Raw genomic sequence first — 24,108 nt, forward strand, 5'->3', positions numbered from 1 at the left:
AGGCAGCAGGCCACGCTGATCAAGTGAAATAGGTTATTTGGATCACAGGCCGTTTTAGAGGCTGAACTGGAAGATTGCCACCAAAATATTGTAGTAAAGCTCACTAAGACATCTGTTTCTTCTCAGATAGGTTTATTCCAAGTAAAACAACCTCACGCAGTCCTTTCCAATCTGTCACTCACTTCAACTGACTCTGTGTGGAATTTCTGCGTGGAACAAGCATTCACATTCCTAAAATGGCATATCTACTGTTCTTGAACTGGAAGCTACCCCAACTCAACCTAAAACAGAGCACATATGAAGGGCGGCAACATTTTTTACTCGCAATATATAGATCGTTTGTTGATAACACACAAATGAGGAATTTAGGAATTGTGATATGCATTAAGGTGATTTTACCCTGTTACAAAGTCTGGCATGTTGAGTGAAACATGCACTTCAAACACCAGCAGCAGTCTGTCAGTTGATTCCCCGATGCTCTACTGCAACTTCACCGCAGTGTTCTAATGAACAACTAGAGTGTCAACATTATGGTATGACACACATGTGGTATGCCTGACCTCCATCTTGATGAAATCACAGCTGAAAAACTGAAAGCATTTCCTACGGGGGTAGTGCAGTAAATGAAGAAATTAGGGGATTCTTTTTGTCACAGAAATTATGATTGGTGCTCTAGTAAGTTTAAATCAGGACAAAACTTCTATGAGTTCTCAAACACCTTTATTCAAGTTAGTAAAACATTCCAACATGTAGAGTGAAACGTACTTCCAACACCAGACCCAGTCTGCCAATGAAATCCCAAGCGATCAACTGCAGCGTCACCACAGATGTCTAATGAACAACCAGAGCGTAACATTTTGTATTTAATACAAAAGTAAGGCACTCCTGAACTTCAATTGTTGCTAAAGGCGGTGCTGAAATTAAAGCCTTGCCTAATAAGCAGACGGAAGTAAATAAGCATTGACATGTTAATGCCGGTATGAAACAAGTGGGACAGAAATGTGAGGCAGAAATGGGTATTTAGCAATTTTGGGCATTATGTATTTTTAAAAGGGGATTAAAATAGTTGAAGGGGGATATGTCTCAATATGTACAGCATCTCCTTTCCACATCTGTTTATTTATCCCATCCATCTTCCCAGTCGCTTACCAGCTCCCTGATTTTAAAGTAATAAAAATGTCGGTAACGCCCCAAGAAGGTTGGCCATGAGCAGAGTGTGAGAAGAGGGCCCAAGGCCAGGCCTCAATCTCACTGTACATGGTATAAGGGCTGTTCAAAATAGAACAGATCTTTGACTAGTAAAAGTACACAACTTCAGTGTGCCAGTTTATAAATGAGTGAATGCCTTTTGACAGACAGACATAACCACTTTATTAGATTAATTAAAATTACAAAAGTACAATACAAAAAGATCCATAAAAACCAATGAATATTGTCAGACAATACATATGAGCAATGATAAAATTAAGCATAAAAAGCATCAGCATCACATATATGATTTATCAGCAAGAAACTTTGATAAAATTGCATAAAAATTTAAACATTTTGAATTTCATACAACAGATAGCATGGGGAGTCTCTTTTTCCTAAGGCGGACCGCATCAACTAAAAAATTAGCAACATTAACCACACAACCACACACACCCAACCACACACACACAACCACAACCACACAACCAAACAACCACAACCACACAACCACACACACACAACCACACACACACAACCACTCACACACACAAGCACAACCACACACACAAGCACAACCACACACACAAGCACAACCACACATACAACCACACACACAACCAAACACACAACCACACCGTCAGTGCACACTTTCATCAGGTACAGACACCATCAGTCATCAGTGCACGCTTTCACTGGGCACAAACACCACCAGCCGTCAGTGCACGCTTTCGCCGGCCACAAACACCACCAGCCGTCATTGCACGCTTCCACCAGGCACACGCCACCAAACGTCAGTGCACGCTTTCACCAGGCACACACATACCACCAGCCGCCAGTGCACGCTTTCACCAGGCACACACCACCAGCCATCAGTGCACGCTTTTACCAGGCACACACACCACCAGCGGTCAGTGCACACTTTCACTAGGAACACAAACCATCACTAGTCAGTGCACGCTTCCACCAGGCACACACCACCAGACGTCAGTGCACCCTTTCGCCAGGCCCACACATCACCAACCATCAGTGCACCCTTCCACCAGGCACACACACCAACAGCCGTCAGTGCACTCTTACACCAGGCACACACACCACCAGCCGTCGGTGCACCCTTCCACCAGGCACACACACCAACAGCCGTCAGTGCACTCTTCCACCAGACACACACACCACCAGCCGTCAGTGCACACTTCCACCAGGCACAGACACCACCAGCCGTCAGTGCACGCTTCCACCAGGCACATACACCACCAGCTGTCAGTGCACGCTTTCTCTAGGCACACACACCACCAGCCGTCAGTGCATGCTTCCACCAGGCACACACACCACCAGCCAGCAGTGCACACTTCCACCAGGCTCACACACCACCAGCCATCAGTGCACAATTTCTACAGGCACACGCACCACCAGCCATCAGTGCACAATTTCTACAGGCACACACACCACCAGCCATCAGTGCACACATCAATTGTTAACACATCCACAATTAACTATTGTAGCAACCGCAGTATGGCACACTTTACTTTTAAACATATTCATCTAAAGCGCAGCATGCCACCATTGCTACAAAAATAAATACACTTTTTTTGGCCTACAATTTATAGACTTTTGTTGCAATTGGTGTTGCAATATTTAGCAATGCCAATAGCTCAAACTTAATCAATGCGAGACCTATTGCATTGCAAATGCTTGTTTAAACTTGGCTAGTGCCCCTAGAATAGAGAGGAGCATTACCAAGCATTTTTTTATTGTTGCAGAGGTGCCACAGGAAGTGAAGCAGCACCCCAGTAACACTAAAAAAACTGTCTCCTGGGTCCTTAAAACACTGACCCAGGAGAGCTTATAATATTTTTTAAAGCACGCCAAGCTGGAGCTCTATGCTATTCAGCTGGAGTGCAAGGCCCTCTTATGGTTGTTTTTTACGATTGCATTTTGAGGGCTAAAAAATGTTAAAAGAAAGGCTCAAGACATTTTTTATTTTTTTAACAATGTGTTAGAGCCTTTCTTTTTACATATTTCAGCCCACAATAATAAAAACTTTGTTAAAATAAATACTTACAGACATGTATACTTATTATTATAAGTTAATTGAAAATGTTATAAAAAGTACTATTATTAAAGATTGCATTGACTGAATTACTGAAATGTACACTAGATTCAACATATTGGCGATTTTTGGAGAAAGATGGTTACAGAATCACCTTTTATATTTTGGAGTTGTGACACTTTGGCATAGTTGTTAAGTAATTAACTCTGTCTGAGGGCAGTCAGGCCCTGCGAGACCAACCACAAGCTCACATGCCAGGAATTGTACCCTTGCACGTTCTCTATGCTGGGTCAAGATACATCTTCACTATTCATGAGCAGGAGTGAGAAGCAAAGTACTTTGACAGATGCCTGAATGTATTTGCTGACCTTTAGATTCTCAAAACATTCCCAGACCCCCACTAGTTCAGACACATCTTTATTCCACCAGTTAATTTGTTTGTTTTATTTGAGAGTTTGAGATCTTGCCACTAAGGCAATACAAACATTTAATTGATATATATTTCTTTAAAATTTATATTACTAGTACAGCTCAGTTAATATAAAAATCCTAATGCTAGCTAAAATACTGTAAAATCCATGCTTACCTTAAAACTTGCTAATGATCACACCATAGGTCTATGAACCAGGAATCACATATTCTTCTCTACAATCAGCTAGGGCATTCAGGTAAGGTTTATTCAAAGCAAGTCCACAATTTAATTTAGAGTGTTTTTTTAGACACTATGCTGACACCATCTATTTAACGAGTGAAAGAGTATGCTTTTTTTTCTTTCTGGTTCCCCGAGAGTCTCAAGGCAGTTATTTAGGTCTGTACAGTTTCAGACTTCCTCTGAAACGCTCTACCAAATTTACTCATCAGTTTTTCCACTCCCCACGCCCACATCAGATGTCAACACAGTCCTCAACATATACTGCACCAGTCAAAATTCCATCCTCCAAATCTAAAGTGGCAGCACCTTGGTACTTGCAAGACTTCTCAGAGAACAATGCTTCATCACTACCTTCGACTTCTTCCGACAAACTGAACACCAGCATCCTCAACTCTCTCAATGCCATCATCTACAAAGACAATAATGTCCCATCATTGATCTTGAAAATCTTCCATGAGGATGTCCTCAAACTGCTTCTCAATATGGTTTAGACCTCCTTTAGGAAACTTCCAAGACACTATCAAAAAGAACAAATTTCCACTGGATAAGACAGCGTACACTGGACCCAGACTCATCACCTACCTCACTTTGATAAGTAAAATAGTGTCAAATCAACAGCAACATCTGATCAGCTTGAATACCCACCTACAGGACTAGACATCTGGGTTTAGATCTCACTGAAGCACAGAGACTGCCACCTTTCATACAGTCCACAGCACCCTCCTGATTGTCTAAATGAACGACGCCAGCCTTTTATCCTACTAGACCTTACTATAGACTTTTCCATAGTCTACCATCAGGCACTAATCCACAGGCTGCAATGTGCCTGGGTTCTCTGTGAGGGTCGTACAATGATTCACAACCCTAACCAATAGCCACCTAATTGTCCAGATGGGAACCTCAAGACTGGTAAACTGTCTCTTGCAGAGTGCACCAGGGTTCCAACCTTAGGCAATATTCAACTCCTACAAAAAACATCCTGGAACCCTCCTTCCCAACAGCAGCATCAAGATTCATCAATACACAAATGATACAAAATTCTACCTGAAATGGTCCACTGCTCAAGCCATCCATTGATTCAAAATCTTTCTCTGTATCATTCAAAATTGAATGTCTTCCACCTACCTAAAACTCAAACTAACCAAGACAGAATTTTCTCCTGTTCGCCAACAGTAACAAACGATCAGAAACGTAATGTGGACTCTGAAACAGCAGTTTCTTCCCCCAAGCTGACACAGCATGCAAAATCATAGTATTTCCCTTGCCACTGACCTCTTTTTCAAGGAGCAAGCAACAAGAAAACCACAGCAGCATAGTGCCAACTCTCTCCATGAAGAATGTGATCCCATAACTCCTGGAAACCAATCTTAGAACAACAGCTGAAGCCTTAGTCCTTTCACAACTAGGTAGAGGAACGTCCTGCTCTGTGGCCTCCCTGACACCATACAGGATCCGTAGAAAGGTACCTCTCTCACAGCAGGACGTCTCATCAATGGCCTAAAGATATTTGAGTGTATCACTCTAACTAGAGGGTGCTTTGAGAATTCAAAATGTCAACTTAATTTGTAATTTTCAGTTAGTGTACAAGGTCAATAGGAGCTCACACTAACCTAACAAACATGCGCCAACCATCGTACGAGAGCATACATCCCCCCAAGGAGCTCACAAGAACATGAATTCACAATTTTATCTTGGGAACCTATAACATCCAAATACATTACAATGAAATATTAGAAGAGAATATAAATATCAGATCTCAAGATATTATACTAAGTACAGTACATATAACTTCTACCTATTGCACAACATCAGTATAATATTTTTTTTACAATGGCAGATGAAACCTAATGTATAAGGAGTAAAATACATAACCAACGTCATACAAAATGATAGATTCCACAACTCCCTCATCAATGATTTGAACAGTAACACTTAATCTTTGTTTTCTGTTATTCCAGACACCAACCATAGGTATGTTTTATAATGTTACATCCCTTGGCAATATTTGCAAAACTGCAGCTTTTTAACAGTCTCATTTTGGTGCTCCTGTACTTGAATCCCTTACTAATTTCAACATTGCACAGTTCCAATACTTTAACTTGATTCCATGGCCGCCAAAGTGCCTTAGGAAACAGTGTGACCTAATATGAGGAACCACAACAGCCTCATGTGTCTTTCATCACACATCATTGGCACGTGTAACTGTGAGTAAGCAACAAAACACACTTGAAATCGGCATTGTAACGAAGAACCACAGCATGAGTCAAGAAGTGAACTAATCCTCACAAGTGCAAATATTTCCCACGAGATGTGTGCATTGCATGTTAAGAAACAAAGTGAAACAAAGAAGCTTGTAAATGTCGCCATAAACCTCAAGGATACTAACAAACCATTTTTGTGCTTCCTCATTATGTTTAACATCATTGATTCAGAAACTAAAAGTACCGCAAATTGGCAAGAAAAGCAAACTACATATTGAAGATTTTTACAAAGATGTCCAGTATATGAGCATAATAGATTTTGCCACAGGATGGAAGTGTTAAATGAAATTACTAAGCATACTTCAATTACAGATTATGTTTTGCTACCTACAATCAAAAAAGATAAAGAAAAACACTTGGATTACTATATTTTTGAAGTTTTGTTACATACTTTATGCTATAAAATGTAGTTTAACAAGATTGTCAAAGTAGAGTGCCAACAGACTCGGATGCTTAGCAAGTGAGGTTCCCTTATAGAGTCAAACACGTTTCATTTTTTACCTTTTCCCAAAGTTCTGACATCTACATCTTCTCTTCCAGATGATGAAAAATTAAAACCTTTGAAAATAAAATAAAAGAATAAGTTTCTGCCTACCATTTAATGCAAAACTGCAACACTATAAATTGCAAACTAAACCTATGTACCTTGTTAACCACTTAGGTTTGTAACATTGAGGACCACCTGCAGGCAATGATGAGGAGAACAGAAAGGAATGTAGGCAGGCTGATAATAAGGGAACAGGAAACGAAGGAAGACAGCACCCTATCAATGTCCAGAGAGAGAGACTTTGTACCAAGTAAGTAGTTATTGTTCATTGTCAATCGCATTGCGACTGTCTACTTAAAGTTTACTGAACTGTTACTCTTTCTTAGTAGAGAAAGAGTAATCACTGTATTAATAAAAGTAAAACTGGGGTTTCTCTTAAATGCCCACAGAGGAACAGCAATCTTTCTTTTCACATTTTTAAAAGTGTCTTTTTAGATCTGATTTGTTAAGCTTGTAGGCAGAAAGCTCATTAGACAAGTCGTAAAAGAGGGGGTTCTAATTGACAAGTTTCTCTATTAAGGCACAGTGAAACTATATATCTCCATTTGACCACCAAGATCAGGGCACTGAAAGACAAGAAATACCCCTGAATGCCCACAGGAAGCCACTATACATTTGAGTTACAGGGGTCTGCGCAAGTGATGTGCCTATGGTGCCAGAGGAAATAATCCACTTAAAATAACACTGGATGCACAGATCTGAATCAATGCACAGTGTCCTCGAAGGGTGGTTCAAGTCTGCATTGGAGAGGTGTGCTTCTCCACCAATAATGCATATGCAATAGTCTGGTATAGGTGTGGCAGGGAAAGAGATCTACCTGGGACAAATAGCATTGGTTACTTACCATCATGCAGTAAACAATGGCAACATGAACAAGAGTATGTTCCTAAATTATGTCGTCCTCCTGTTTCTAACAACTACATCATGTAAAATTTACTACTGTGGGTAAATTAATGCATGCCCAGACGACATGAGTCGCTGATGAGTGAGTGGTTTGCGGTAACAACCATTTTACCTCTTGGAAATATATTTAAGGGGATTAGATATCTTAAGGGCTTTAAGCTCGCTAACATTCCTTGCTCAGAGAAGAAAAGGGAACTCATTGAACTTCACAGACTTCAAAGGGCTCTAATTCATCATTACCATCATAATCAGACTTTGCAGTGCGGGTCCTCAAAGGTATGATTTTGCAAAATAAATTATCGAAATGTAATTTTGATGACTCCTTTGAGTAAGATTTTGCCCCAAAATATATCCACGAAGCATTGTCAGACATTTTTTTCAGCATTGGCTTGTTTATACCGACTATTGGCATGTAATGTATCAAAGACATAACACTGTTTACTATACAGGGGAGCTTGATTGTTTTATTCAGAGCCCATTAACAAAACCAGTTTGAAAAGGTCTTATGGTGAACCCACATGGAATATTTCTAGCCCGGAAAATTACAGAGAGGCAGTATTCATTCATATCAATCCTCCAGTTGCTCTCTCCAAGTGCAAATATTGCAAGAAAAAACCCTCAAAGAGTCTGTCAGGAATTGTGTTATGGCTTGAAAAGCCAATAACATGTGCATGCTTGTAACAAGAAGCATTCCCACTTCTAAGTGTTGTAACTAATGATTCACTATACAGTGTAACAAAAAAGATGGTGCTGTAGGATGTAACAGGATAGGGGTGTCCTCACTCTGTCATTACTGTGTACATGTAAAGAAACTGAATATGAAAAAAAACTTCAGCTTCTCATTCCACATAAACCCAACTTATCAATAATGTTTCAGATAGATTGCCTCCACTTTTTTAGGTCTCGACTAGAGGTGCAGCGCATGCACTGCATCGCTTTGCGAGGCATGCAGTATACACTATAGTGGGGGAAGCTCCGACCACTTTCCGGCCATAATTTTGATTGGCTTCAATTATAAATGCTGTATTCTGATTGGTTTTCAGTTTGATAGTCCTGCCTCTTGACTGCCATGTCGTTATTTTTCTCCTTCCATTGACATCAGTGCCCTTTACTTTTAAAACTCTTTTCTTGCCCTGCCTCCCCCCGTTCCCTCTTGCAGTCTTTGACTTATCCTCACACCACCCAACCCCTCTCCACTCCCGTTGGTGTCTTCTTCGACTCCCCCACTTCCATTTAAAATGCAATAGGACTTGTGTAAATACACGTCCTATTGCACTTGTAAATGCTTGTTTATAGTTAAAAATCCAGGAACAGGTAAGTAAGCATTCCTGGTCCAAAATTCCCTTTTGTCTAAATGATAGTTGTTCACAAACAAGAATTGTCCATGCATTTAATATGTTTGTCCAGAATGGGAAATGTTACTTAACCTGTAGCACAAGTTACTTACCTTCGGTAACGATATATCTGTAAGAAACAGTAGTTAGTATTAGATTCCTTACCTTAGAATATCCCAAGGCATCAGACTGGATCCGTAAACTTTTGCGTAGCAGTACCCTTGCGCGTCGGTAGGAGTCGTCTGCGGCGTCGTTGGCGCCGGGATGACGTCGACGGAGTACTTAGACGCCGCCCTCCCGCGCTGACGTCTGTTCTTCTTTTTTCCGTGCCAGCAAGCGCCCATCCGGAAAAACTAGTACCCATTGACAATTTTTGACTAACTTTTTCGATTCTTTTTGATTATCTTTCGAAGTCTATCGACTCCGACGGTGCCGGTAGGGATGCCCGGGTTCAAACCCTGCGTCGATTGTTGCCGACTGATGTCGGCTACGACCCCCATCGCCGGTGCCTTCGCTGTCTGGGCCCCGACCACGACGACAAGTCCTGCTCCGACTGCCGGGCCCTGACGTCTAAAGCTAGACGGGAGCGGTCCCGCAAGCGACTCGAGCTCCGGCAGTCAGCTCCGCGCCGCTCGAGGTCCCAGTCCGGAAGGAGGTCGAGGGACCGGTCGCGGGGCCGGAGTCACCACAGTTCCGGGAGTCGTCATCAGTCTTCGGGCTCGAAGTCCTCAGGTAAGAGGCACAAGAAGTCGAAGAGGAGTCATCACTCTTCTGACTCCCCCCGAAGCTCGCGCGACGTGGCCGGGCGGCTCCACCGGAGCCGCAGGCGTCACGGCCTGCTCCATACCCGCCAGTCCCACGGCAGAACGCGACGTCGGAGGAGATCGAGGCCTTCCTCATGGCCATGAGGTCGCTCACTCCTCCGTCGGGTTCCGCGGCGCCTTCGGGCCAAGCGGCCCCGACTGGGTACCCACGCAAGCCGGGTGCTTCGGCCACGGGAATGCATGAGCAGGACCCCTCTGCAGCTTTCAGAATCTATTCTCTAAGGCTGTTCTGTGATGCAGCCAGACCATATTCTCTTAAGTGCATTATAACCTCGCTGTAAATGCTAACTTTGGAATGGCTGCATGGAAACATGTCGTGTTAAGTGTCAAACACTTTGGAATCCTACCCCAGAGTATGTCCATCCCCTTTCTTCAGTACAAGTATGGGACCTCAGTCCTTAGGACTCCAGATTACACCTGGACCAAACTCTGCAACATATATCTTGGAACTTCAACATTCTACATTAACTAGAAGACGGAAGAATCTCCCTTGTGGTCAAGGAGTGACTCCCCTGTTCAAACAGGCACCAAAGAAGCATCTTGCCGGTCTGCATTTCTGAGGCTCCCACCGGACCCTGAAGTATTCACGACTCAGGACATGGACTTCCAGACTTCTCGGAGGCCTACACGAGATCCCAGCAAAGTTGAGACCCGCAGCCCTCACACATGAGGTGGGACCGGAACTCCTGGATACCGTGCACATTTGCTAGTACATTGACTTCCCGAGCTTTCCCAAAGTTGTGCGTTGGGCTTCTTGTAGTCCAAGCCCTGAGCACAATCCGTACCGAAGATTGTGTGCCTACACTCCATGAGTATTCCATGAGCCCGCTTCTAGCATTTCTGCTCGAGGCCACTTCACGATCCGTGGTCCGTCGACTGGTGGGTCATCACAAACGTAACTCTTCTTTACTTTGGGCTTCCCTGGTTGCTCCAGACGTGCCCTGACTCCCCACCGAGTGGTGAGTCCCTCAGACCTTGCTGGTCTGCACGAAAGCCAATATTTGTTTCTTGCGTGGGTTGCTGTTGCCAAGGCTTTTTGTGTCCCATCCGGAATCCAACGCTGCAGCACTCAACAGTCTTCGTGGGACAGCTCGAATCCAGCACCTGGTCATCGTCAACGCCTCCTGGTCCTCATGGCTCAAGAGTCAAGCTTCACCTTCTTCACCTGCAAGGACCTGCCATCGGTGGGCATCTGCTCATTGCCTTCCTGATCACTGACTAGTAAGCTAGACTCTGTCCCCTCTGCTTTCAGGTTATTCACATCTCCGATCCAGGCTTGGAACTCTCCGGACACTTTCCACTTGGTCGCCAGCAGCACTTTTGCAGCAACTCGCCATTGAAATCAACGACGAAACCCAACATCAAAAGACACCTATGCACCCGGCTTTCCTGGGTGAGGTAACTCGTGTACTATTGTGCTCACGTGGTTGTTGACTCTAGAACCTCCTAGTTCTAAAGGGGTCTGCTCCAAGTCCTCTTCTAAGTGTCCTCAAACCTTAAAATTCCAACCACGACTTTCCCAATTGAAGTTAATGGTGATTTGCTGCTGTGTTTAGACACTGCATGCGTCTCCCGTGGGTCCCCTGTATCACTACCTTTGGTTGTTCCTGGTGGCCCAAGCGGTTCTGAAGGCTCCATGCCTTGTATCTATGCAAGTCGTGGTTCTTATACCAATTTCTTGATATATGATTTGGTACGCCCCTAGGGCTCAACATATATTGTGCAAATTTACTGTGTGCTAATTAAGTTTACTGTATGTACTTTTGCCTCTAGCCTCACAGAGACTAGAGGGATGTGTTTAGAATAAATACATATATTTTATATATATACCTGGTGTGGTTCTCGTTTCATTTGGTCGTTCATGAGATTATAGACTGGTAAAACAAGCTGCTTTACATTCCTCCAAGAATAAGCCTGAAGGCTGCTCTCCAAAGCTTCCACTAGGATAGCTTTCTATAAAGGTTGTCATTAACCTACCCTCAATAAGGGTCGTTTGGACTGATGGAAGGTGCCCACTAGAATAGTGGACAGCATATGCCAGGCCAACTTCTCACAGTATCCACTTCACCCGCTTAACTGGCCTGCAAATTTACAATATACCAACTGAAGCCTGTGAACGTTACACTATGCCCAGCCATTTACTTTCCTTGTTTGGAGACAGGCTGGATGTCATGCTAAATTAATGCATATTTACGTGCAGAATTGAATACTAGAAGGTCTGGTTGTATATACCCTGTAATAAATGTAAGGGCTTGTGGCCTGCCTTGTACTTCCTTGCCACACATGGAGTGACACAGTTTGGCCTGACTACACTTTTGAAATTCTCATAAGTAGATTTCAATGCTGTCTTTAGCACTTGTGGATACTGATCTGTCTCCTTCGTTCAAGTGAGTGTCCCAATGAGAAGTCTTCTTCTTCCTTCTCCATTTCTATTGCAATCCCATAATTAGTGGAAACAAGCCAGCTGTATAAAAGCATGATCAGAAAAAGTTTAATCTGGGGTGATGCCTTGATTGGATAAGCATCTAACATCATCTTTTGAGGAATCAATTTGAAAATTATTGTTTTATTCCTCCCCTCTTGTCTACTCTTTGTTTCCCCCCTTTTCTCTGATTCTGTAAGGTGAGGAGCTAAAGGTGAAAGAGAAGTGGGATCTGAGCCAAGAGGTTCAGCCATCACCAATTTTGACTTCTGGGAACTGCAGATTTTCTCTATTTTGTTAAGCTGGTTAAAGAACTTTAGCTTGTTTGTCCAAAGACTGTGGCAAAATAAGGCCTGTTATAGAGACATTGTGTTTAGCTATCTGCCTCAGGCCTGCTTTGTGCAACTCTAAAAAGTGGAATGTGTCTGCATCTTGACACCCTTCTGCGTTATCAATCTTTCTTCAAACTAGAATTCCTTGCTATTAAAAAAACCCAATTTATTAGTAATGGCTGATAGCTTTCTTTTCTATTCTAACTCTGATTTTCCAGATGTGTTCCTTACGTATGTAATGAACACAAAACAGTAAACATAAGCCTATACGTTTTACCCTGTCCTATTGAAATATTTTGCAAGCGTGTCTGGTTATTAATAGTTTATAAAAATAAATGCCACTCACTATTGTACAATGAAATGCATGCTTTGAAGAGTAACCAGTTCTATGTGGCCATCTGAATGCACTGGAGTCTGAGGGACACGAGCAGGATGGGAGAATGAGTGGGGGAGATGACAGTAAGGATATGGAAACTGGAGTGAAGAGAGGAAGAGATTGAAACAGGACTATTTGTAGAGTCACACAGCAGTCCAGACATCAGGTAGCTGCGTCTATCATTGCTGCTTGGGGGTGAGATAAAAATGGCTATCCAACTGAGCCCACAACAGAAGAAGAGTGTGAAGAGAACATATTTAAAAGCGGACTTGAACTCATCATTAAGTCTCGGCGGTGAACTTCGCTACGCTCACGGAGTTTGCGGGGTTTGATGCACTCCGAGTTATGCGGAGCTCTTGGAGTTCCGAAAAACTCCGCTCGGCGTAGCAGGGAGGAGTTTTTTCCACGCTTGCGTTCATCAAAGTCAAGTTGGTGATCGTAAGCGAGGAAAATCCACCCCCGGCGAGATTTTTCCTCGTTCGTGATCGTCCACATCAAGTTGGCGATTGTGAGTGTGGAAAATCAACCTTCCGACGAGATTTCTCAATGCGGGCAGTGAGATTTTTCATTGCGAGTGGTCGTGTATGCTCGCAACCGCTCGCGTTGAGAAATTGTCCTTTGAGAAATCTGCTGCTTGAGTAAAAATCTATTAGAGCAGCAGAAAGGAAGAAGCGCCCGCTTGCGCTGTGCATGGTGTCGTTCGCGATGATTGCACAGTGCAGACAAGCATCTGGCACGGAAAATCATTGTGAACAGCATTTATCTGACACACTCCTTCGCTTGCGGAGCTCCACATAGCGCTGTGGTGTTTTTTTTGCACTTCTGGGAGTTCAGCGAACTCTGCCCAGACTTACTGTTCATTCCATACTTTAATTTAGTTTAACTGTATCTCACCTGCATCTAAACCTCTTGCTGTGATGTGAGTACATTTACAGCTCTGCTATCATGGTGTTTTCAGTGACACCTAAAGCAGTTTTTGTGCCTAACTCACACAGCATCGCTGTCAATGTACAGTTACTGTGCTAAAAACTCAAGTGCAATATGTACATTTTGTACTGCAGAAGACAGATACCAACATCACTGAATCTTGATTCGGTATTACCACCATTTCCTCCAAGTTTTCTACTAATAAAGTTGATAAAGAGATGGGGTACAATACAAGGGACAATACAAGGGACCAACCATTAATCAAATAACATTCATCATAAAACACATTTGAATATTTAACAAGTGAGGTGTCAAACGTCTTCATTAACTTACAATGCAACTAAACAAGATTCCAATATACTTACTGTCAGGTTTAAAAACTGCAATTAAAGGCTCTAAAATCAGCTCTTCCACAGATGATTCCATCTTTCTCTCCCCATCTAAGATCCATGGCGTTTGTGGTAAGTTTCTTGAAAATTTATTGTATCGTCCTGCCAACAATGAAGGACATCACTCAAAACAACTTTACGGCCACAATGAAACATGTTTACTGTTTATCATATTTGGATTTCAATCAGTGTTATGTAGAATTTAGACTGTGCTTAAGTACACTGGACTTTCTATTCCAAACACTAGGGGATTTGTTTCCCATATTTTCTTCAAACAAATTTAGGAACAATTTTACTTAATCAGTTAATATTTGTTGCACAGGTGTGAAATTATTTTCAAGCTGGTGAAAAAAAATTAGAAGGAAGGTTACAGAAATAGCCAAAATTTAGGTTGTTGCAGTGCCAAGTTAACAGCAAAAAATTGTTACTTCCCTTCGGTAACACTCGTTCTGCTACAGACTATCCTGATGCAGATTCCTCACGTTTTGAATATTCCCCTAGGCGTCAGACTGGATCTTCTTTTTCTTTTTCTTCTTTCATTTTTTAACCTGATACTGTCGGACTGTTGCATGTCGAGTCTACAAACTGCTGTTAGTAATTGCTCTTTAGGAGTATCTGCTGTGATGATGGACAAAAGTCCAAAGAACGTAAATGCAAAAACGCGGAATGATGTACGCATAGAGTGGCTGTGGTCAGAATTGACAAGGAACCTAGAGGTCTTCCATGGATATGATCACTGGTTTGGGTCGTGGGAACTTACTAAGCACGTCTACTTAACTATGGGTTACATGGATTTTATGTCTAACATATTATTTAAAAATGGTGCAAACAACAATTAATACACCCCTCGGTGTGTCCACTATGGACAATCTGAAAATACTCTCCCGGAATGTTAAAGGCCTAAATTAGCCTATCAAGAGACAAAAAATACTGGACTACTTACGCAGACAGAAGGGGGACATTGTGCTCCTGCAAGAGACTAAAATTGATGCTTAACAGTTTTATACACTGAGGAATAAATACTACTCTGAGGTTGTGGGGGCTGAAGCGGTGGGTAAAAAGAATGGAGTACTGTTATTAATAGCGAAAAAATCTAAGGTTGAATTACTGTCCTCCACAGCAGATAACAAGGGGAGGTGGGTTACAGCCGAGCTATCCAAAGATAATACGGAATTCTATGTCACGAACATTTATGCCCCAAATACTACCGAACTAAGATTATGGTCAGACCTAACTAAACAACTTGAAACCATCCTAGATTCGGCCGTGCACATACTAGCTGGTGACTTTAACCTCCCCATGGACCCTACTCTTGATAGAGATTCCAAATGTACCTTTAGACCCAGCAAATCACACAAGGCCCTTATCAACTTATGCAACCGTTTTCACCTGATCGACTCGTGGAGACTGCAAAATCCCACGAGCAGGGATTACACATTCTACTCATCCCCACATGACTCTTACTCCTGTATCGACTACCTCCTTATAACACAGATTGGTGTCCCTAGAATAGAAGACACATCAATAGAACCAAGAGTTATGTCTGACCATTCGTGCATTTCCCTTTCCATCAGCAATGTGAAACCCTCTTCCAGACAAACATCCTGGCGGTTGAATGATGAGGTGCTAGATAATGAGCAGCATCGGACTACTATCCAGTCTGCCATTGAGGCATACTTGGAGCTTAACACGCAAGGTGATACTTCTGAACTCATCCGTTGGGAGGCGTTAAAAAGCACTATTAGGGGAGTGTGCATTAAGCTTAGATCAGCAATGAATAAAGAACATAACGTAAAACTGGAGACCCTGGAAAAAGAAATTTTGGTCCTAGAAAACAGACATCAGGCAAACAGGGCAAGCACAACGCTGAATGCGCTGGCTAGCAAAAAGTATGAATACAACAAGATAGTGAGCAAAAGAGCTGGAGTGTGGTTGGACAGAGGTAAGAGGTTTAAACTCTGTAAGTCAAATAAAGCAGGCAAGAGCTTGGCCGCATATTTGAAATTTAAAGTGCAGAAGAACTCAATCAATGTCATTAAAGATGCAATGGGGGTTGCCCATTCGGAACCGGATAAGATAGCTGAAGTGTTTAAAGATTTTTATGCAAATCTATATGCTAAGAACGAGTCGGTAGAAGGGGACAAAATTAAAGGTTATTTAAACGAATGTGACCTTCCAATGCTCTCGTCGGAAGAGCAACTAAATCTCAATGCACCGATTAACGCGACAGAGATTGAGTTAGCAATCAAATCATTAAAATGCGGGTAAGCACCAGGCCCTGATGGGTTCACAGCTAAATTTTACAAAGCTTTTCCCTCACTTCTGGTTGAACCTCTGCTCCACCTCTTCCAAGAGATAGAAGATATAGGAGAAGTCAAGGGGACTCTGGCTGAGGCCATAATCGCGGTGCTCCCAAAGGATGGAAAAGACCCCTCTCTCCCGAAAAACTATAGGCTCATTTCCCTCATTAATCTTGATTGTAAGCTTCTGGCCATGATCCTCTCTGCTCGCCTCCAACGAGTCCTACCTAAATTGATCCACCCCTCACAGGCAGGCTTTCTTAAACACAGACTGTCCAGTGACAATACTAGGGTACTGGCACATGTGTTAGAAAAGGCGAAACTCCTTGATACACCGACAGCTGCAATAATCTTGGATGCCGAGAAGGCTTTTGACAAAGTCGACTGGAGCTTCCTGGAAGCAGTCCTAAATAAATTTCAAATTGGGAGCAACATTCACGGAACTAGTAATGTCTCTTTATTCTTGTCCCACGGCAAAGGTTAGGGCAGGTTGTTCTTTCTCCCCCCCCCGCTACGGCTGCAACAGGGAACACGACAGGGATGTCCGCTATCTCCTTCTCTGTTTCTGCTGGCGATCGAGCCATTCCTCTATCATATAAGAAACAATGATGCTATTGTCGGCATCCCATTCCAGGATTGCAATATAAAGCTCACCGCTTACGCAGACGATGTACTTGTCTTGTCAGAGAGGGCAGGGGATGCCATACCAGCGCTTATGACATCCATCGAAGAGTTTTCCCGGGTATCAGGTTACAAATTAAACAAGGATAAAACGGAGGTCAAATTACTCAATAACATAGGTGGTAAAGATATCCTTGGTGACTCGGGCCTTACATGGCAACCACACTGCTTTAAATATTTAGGTTTAGATTTTGATAAGGATCTAATATCCACACTAAAAGCCAATGAAACATCAACCCTAAAGAAGATCTCCATTTTACTGGATGGATGGTCACCAAAGTTTCTGTCCTGGTGGGATAGGGCGGAAACGCTTAAGATGATGATCACCCCGTTGGTAAATTACTTGGCCAGCATGCTGCCTATGACATTCTCTGATGACTTCATCTCCAGAGTGGACAGGCTGCTTGGTGGCTTCCTGTGGCAGGGCAAGAAAGCCAGGATATCACTGAAAAAGCTACAGTTAGCAAAAGACAAGGGCGGCCTGGGTCTTCCCTCCTTCAGGAACTACCAGACAGCTTTTCTCTGCAAACAAGGTGCACAATGGTTGGTCGACACCCCAACTTACGTCCCAATGTGGATAAATATTGAAAAATCTATCATCAAACACTCACCTTTGCCGACCCTACTCACCATGGACTTATCTCACTTACCCCATTCCAAATACATTTTACTAAACACAAGGCGAGCGCTACTAAGATTAGACCAAACTGCTGAATCAAACTTAAAAATTAGGAAATCCACACTCATGGCCCTATGGAGGAACCCGTACTTTAAACATGAAGGGAAAACCCTTTACCTAGAATCCTGGTCAGAAGGGCATTAACATGGTGTCTGACCTGTATGATGGAATACAACCCCTTCCTTTTTCCTCTTTGCAAAATTCACATGATCTACCCCCTATGGCCTTCTATGAGTTCCTGAAATTGAAAGCCATCATTTCAACGCGGGTCCTCAATCCCCACACTCCCTGGCTCATTTCCCATCTACCACGTCTCCTAGCGGCTGGCCACTTTGTCTCCAAAGTGTACAAATTACTCCTTCCTATGCCTAGGAAAACACACAAGCAGGTAGAACTTAAATGGGAGTCAGAACCCAACTCTACGGGTATTGCGATTGACTGGGATATAATTCACAGAACTGCTTTGTCCAACAAAATATCACCTATCCTTGCCCAAACAAAATACATGTTACTGAATCGAACATTCTGGACCCCGGATAGACTCTTTAAGTGCCAACTAAGAGATACTATCCTGTGCTGGAACTGCCTGTCTGAGACTGGTGATCTAGCCCACATGCTCTTTCACTGCCCTACCCTACAAACCTACTGGGGGAAAATCTTTGACTGCATTCGAGCCCTCGAGAAAGCCTGGAGAAGGGAACCAACACCGGACAACATGACCGCCCTCAAGCTTGCCACCCGGAAGCACCACCAACTGATCCGCGCCACCAAGAAAACTGATTCAAGGACCGGCTGGACAACAACGCACACAATTGCAAGGAACTCTTCAACATCGTCAAAGAGCTCTCCAACCCCAACGCCGGAAACAACGACATCACCCCATCGCAAGACCTCTGCAATTCCCTCGCCTCCTACTTCCACAACAAGATCGCGGACATACACAACAGCTTCAGCACTCAACCGACGCACGCCACAACCGAACCACCGCCCCCCCCACCACCACCCTCCGCGCCTGGACTCCGATCAGCACCGAAGACACCGTCCGCATGATGAACTCCATCCACTCAGGATCTCCGACCGACCCCTGCCCTCACCACGTCTTCAACAAGGCCGACGCTGTCATCGCACCCCACCTGCGGGACATCATCAACACCTCCTTCGACACCGCCACCTTCCCGGAGAGCTGGAAGCACGCCGAACTCAGCGCCCTACTAAAGAAACCTACAGCGGACCCCACCGAACTCAAGAATTACCGCCCCATCTCGCTCCTCCCGTTCCCAGCCAAAGTCATCGAGAAGACCGTCAACAAACAGCTGGCCGCCTTCCTCAAGACTAATGGATCCCTCGACCCCTCACAGTCTGGCTTCCGAGCCAACCACAGCACCGAGACCGCCCTCATCGCTGCCACCGATGACATCCGAGCCCTGATGGACAACGGAGAAACAGCGGCCCTCATCCTCCTAGACCTCTCCGCGGCATTCAACACTGTCTGCCACCGCACCCTAGTGCAGCGCCTCAGCAACGTCGGAATCCAGGAGAAGGCACTGGAATGGATCATCTCCTTCCTCGACGGAAGAACACAGAGAGTCCGTCTACCACCGTACAAGTCAGAGGCCACCAAAGTCATCTGCGGCGTCCCTCAAGGATCCTCGCTGAGCCCCACCCTCTTCAACGTCTACATGAGCCCCCTCGCGGCCATCGCACGCCAACACAACCTCAACATCATCTCCTACGCTGACGACACCCAGCAGATCCTCTCCCTGACCAACGACCCCGCCGCCGCCAGAGCCAACCTTCACGAAGGGATGAAAGACGTAGCCGAGTGGATGACGACCAGCCGCCTGAAACTGAACTCAGACAAGACGGAAGTCCTCATCCTGGGTTCCTCGCCCTCCGCCTGGGATGACTCCTGGTTGCCCCCCGCCCTGGGCAGCGCGCCCAAACCGACAGACCACGCACGCAACCTGGGCTTCATCCTGGACTCCTCCCTCACCATGACCAGACAAGTCAACGCCGTCTCCTCGTCATGCTTCAACATCCTGCGCATGCTACGGAAGATCTTCCGGTGGATCCCCACCGAGACCAGGAAGACGGTCACCCAGGCCCTCGTCACCAGCCGACTGGACTACGGCAACGCCCTCTACGCCGGAACCACCGCCAAGCTCCAGAAGAGACTCCAGCGGATCCAGAACGCCTCAGCCAGACTCATCCTCGACATCCCACGACACAGCCACATCTCCGGACATCTGAGAGACCTGCATTGGCTCCCCGTCAACAAAAGAATCACCTTCCGCCTCCTCACCCACGCACACAAAGCCCTACACGATCAAGGCCCGAGCTACCTCAACAACCGCATCAACTTCTACGCTCCCAAATGACATCTCCGATCAGCCAGCCACGCCCTCGCCGCCGTCCCCCGCATCCGAAGAACGACAACAGGAGGAAGGTCCTTCTCCTACCTGGCCGCCAAGACCTGGAACTCCCTCCCGACCGACCTGCGCCTGACCCAAGACCACCTCTCCTTCAGGAAGAAGCTCAAGACCTGGCTATTCGAGCAGTAGCAGCACTCCCCCCCCCAAGCGCCTTGAGACCCTCCGGGTAAGTAGTGCGCTCTATAAATGTCTGTGATTGATTGATTGATTGATTCAACATGTTTTCAAGATTCACCCAGTGAGGGAATTCATATATGTCATAATGGGGGCTCTTGACCCAAAATTACACAATGCGCAGGACCGCCAGCTCTTGGACTTGATGCCCACTCTAGCATGTAAGGTGGTTTTATGTAAGTGGAAAAATACCACAGAGGTTAATTTTAAGATTTGGCAGGACTGGCTTTCCTTTCTGAGAGGAGCGGAAAACCCGGCACTGCACTCCTCCACCTGGCGAACTTCCAATAAAAATCTCTGGAAACTATTAGATAAGTCTTCATTTCAATTCGATCCACCGTGATGTAGCTCCTACTGATGCAGTTCCTCAAGTCACTGATACATATCATCAAGGCACTGATGTATATCTTTGAGGCGCTATTGTAGTGCGCTTTTGCGACCTCATGAGCCTGACTTGCTTACAGACAGTTTGGTTTTGCATGTAACTATACAAACATGAGTCAATGCTTTTATTTTATTTGTTGTATTGTATTGTTTTGTTTTGTTTATCCCGATATATGTACTCCTGATATCAAGCATTACTATTATATATTCTCTTATTTATTTCTGGTTTTGTATTATTGTAATTTGTATTACTGCAGATCAGCTATCTTGATCCCATCTTTTTATATGCACCTTATTGTATTGTCTACTTTTCCCTCTTTTTCAATAAAAATGATTTGAATTTAAAAAAAGACTGGATCTGCAAATGTTTTTAAAGTATCTCTGCAAGCCAGTAGGCAGTGCTGTGTGTTTCCACACTGGTACCGTTCCGCTCCAGAAATGACGTGCACAGCCTACATAGGAAGCACTCCCGCACACTGGCATGATCTATGTAACAGCTCAACGCTCTTTTAGCAGCCATGCAATGGAGACTTTCCTTGTCCTTAGAAAGGTGAGGCGGAGCGTAGAATGCTAGCAAGGTGATATTTTGACTGACGTGGAACGGCATTGCAACTTTAGACAAGAGTCCCATATCACCAAAACCAGTTTGTCTGGGTTTTGGCAGCTTGTCTGGTGTTTGGCAGGTTGACACAAAGGGCTTGAAGCTCACTTACATGCTGCGCCAAAGTTATGGTGAAGACAAACACTATAAGGAGCCACAAGGAATAGAAGTGGCATGGCTCAAATGGAGAGCACATCTCGCTGGGCCAGTCGGGCATTGCAGCGCCAGCCCTACGAGGAGCTCGCCTTATGATGAAGTATGACACCCATTTGGGTGTGTGAAGGCAGCTTTCTTTGATCCTAAGGGTTACCGGTCATACTATTCCTCCCTACCTGCTACTTTCCCCCTGTTCTACAGGAACAGCACTCTCTTTTGACTTATGGTTCATGATTTTGGAGCACAGTGCTTGACCTTTATCTGCTTCCCGTCCCCCTTGTTTTTTTATGCATAACGTCATACCAATTCTCCATGTTGTATGGGTGGCCAATCTCATCACCCACATGTAAATTGATATTAGAATTCATGTTAGACAAGGAATGCAGGGTGTACACTTGACGTTGTGGAGACAGGTCAAGTGGAGGAAGTAGAGCCTCAACAGCTACTGAGAGTGATTTTTATTGAGGTAGAACCGGCACCGACTCGACGCTGGAGAGAATAATCCTTTTAGGTTTGCCTGAACTCTCTGCACAGTCTAACTCATTTTGGTGCACTATATAGTCAGCTTCCTACTGAGTTCTTCTGCCTTTTCATTGCTTTCTGCATCAAGAGCATCAGGGGAGGTTACAACATATAGATGAAAAGATGAAAACACAAAATTTCACCTAGATGTATAGAGAAGAGTTGCAGACTTCAGTGCAGCTGGTTACGAGAGAAGTATTAAAATGTAGTTGAAAAATCCCTTGCGTGTTCATATATCCGGGATCGAACCTAGATATACGAACAAGCAAGGCGGCCCGGCAGGGACCGAACGAAGGGGTTTTTCAACAGGAGCCATACGGCCCTGTGGTTATCATTTTAACAATACTAGTGTGAAGAGGACACAGTGTGAGAAGTCCAGGTCTTAACCAATACAATATCTTCAAGCAAATGAATCTCATTGACAACCATATATAGGGTAACACAAATTTTAAAGGATTACATCCACTATATAAAGAAGAAAGGAATATAAAAACAAACTATTGTGGAGAACAAGAACGTTTTTGAATAGTTCGGATGATATCCTGAGGCTGATAAGAACCAAAGGGAGACAGCAAGTTGAATGTGAACATCAGAAGAAGAGACCTAATAATAGGATTGACTAACTGGTAATCAAATCAAGAGAACGACAATTGAAAACAAAATGGAAGGAGCTAATGATCTGTCCTGAAGATGGTGGAGTAAACATTTAGCCCCGCCGAAACGCGTTGACGCTAACACAAATTGTTAAATCTGGGACAGGACAATCAACATGATAACAAATTGGTGTCTTATGTTTTATAACTAGTCATTCATAGGTTAACTCATAAAAGGTATATGGTCAATGCCGGATAATAGCTTTTCCTTCCGTCCAACATAGTATTGTAGTGGTTCGTCATTTTTTATTATGTGCAGACATTGTTTGATGTCTTTTTAACATGTGATTCTTGTTTTAGAATGAATTTATGTCTTTATTATATATGATTTTTTAAGAAATAAACTTTTGTACAATCTATATAGAATATCTTTTTGTAGTTGTTCCAGAGTATGAATGCTGAGCGTTTGGAATGAGTAATTGATTCCTCCACTAGTCCAGAGGGTAAAATATTTTTACTAACTTAGTTAACTTAAGCAGAGGGTCGAGACCATAGTCCCCATTATGTTTCTCACTTCATGTGAACGCGCTGGTTCATGCACCTGTGGCCAGATGGTGAACAGGTGATACTTTGTCCAAGTTTGTTTTACGTGCGAGAATCTCAGTCTTTGACAATATGAACTTGAAGTGATTGAGATGCTGAAGTTGTATAATAGAGTGGTAGCACACTTTGAACAGCTAAGGCATAAACTTAAATAAAAACATTTTACTTCCGTCTTTTTATTGATGTTTTCCTTAATAAACCTAAATAAAATGACTTGTGCTACTGTAAATGCTGTGCACAGGTATAACTCCTGCAGGGATTAGAATACCCAGTGTTTAAAGTAAAAGACTCACAGACTGTCACTAATGTATCCTTGGAAATGACAGGGGGCAGTGTTGTTCAATTAGTGTAGTGCCCAATATATCACGATCATTAGGTATCAAGAGGTGAGCTGCATAAATAGTTTCAATTTACATGCAAGAGTGCCTTGCTCATATAGGGCCTGTGTAAAGTCGCCATATTCGTGTGACATAACCACAGCCATAGTAAACAGAATACAAGGTTTCCGTGCCAAACAGTCTCTGTAAGAGGCACATGGGCGCAGTCAACATGGAAGATGCGAGGCCACAGTTGGGACTAAATATAACCCAGTCTAGAGCTCTCCAGCTACAAGGTACACCAAAGCTCTACTCTGATGGGCTACCGTGACTATAGAATTGATTGATCACTGTCACTGGAGTGCAGCCTTTCAGCAAAGGGAAAATAGCTGCCCAGCACTATCTAACATAATGTGGTTATGGGTGATAAATTCATGCCCTTGCTGTAAATTACATAAAAA

General features: G+C 43.9%; 1 protein-coding gene across 3 annotated transcripts in view; it reads right to left on the reverse strand.

The window, feature by feature from the left end:
* PUS10 (pseudouridine synthase 10) overlaps positions 1-24,108 on the reverse strand; it is a 342,171-nt gene that overhangs the window by 128,924 nt on the left and 189,139 nt on the right. For all 3 annotated transcript variants that reach the window (XM_086951846.1, XM_086951845.1, XM_086951847.1), the window contains 2 exons: positions 14,182-14,307; positions 6,653-6,709 (listed from right to left, as the gene is read on the reverse strand). In XM_086951846.1, the coding sequence (XP_086807972.1) occupies positions 6,653-6,709; positions 14,182-14,307 (183 nt within the window). The remainder of the gene's footprint in view (positions 1-6,652; positions 6,710-14,181; positions 14,308-24,108) is intronic.

The sequence above is a fragment of the Lissotriton vulgaris genome, unplaced genomic scaffold, assembly GCF_964263255.1.
Source record: "Lissotriton vulgaris unplaced genomic scaffold, aLisVul1.2 SCAFFOLD_1047, whole genome shotgun sequence".
NCBI classification, from domain to species: Eukaryota; Metazoa; Chordata; class Amphibia; order Caudata; family Salamandridae; genus Lissotriton; species Lissotriton vulgaris.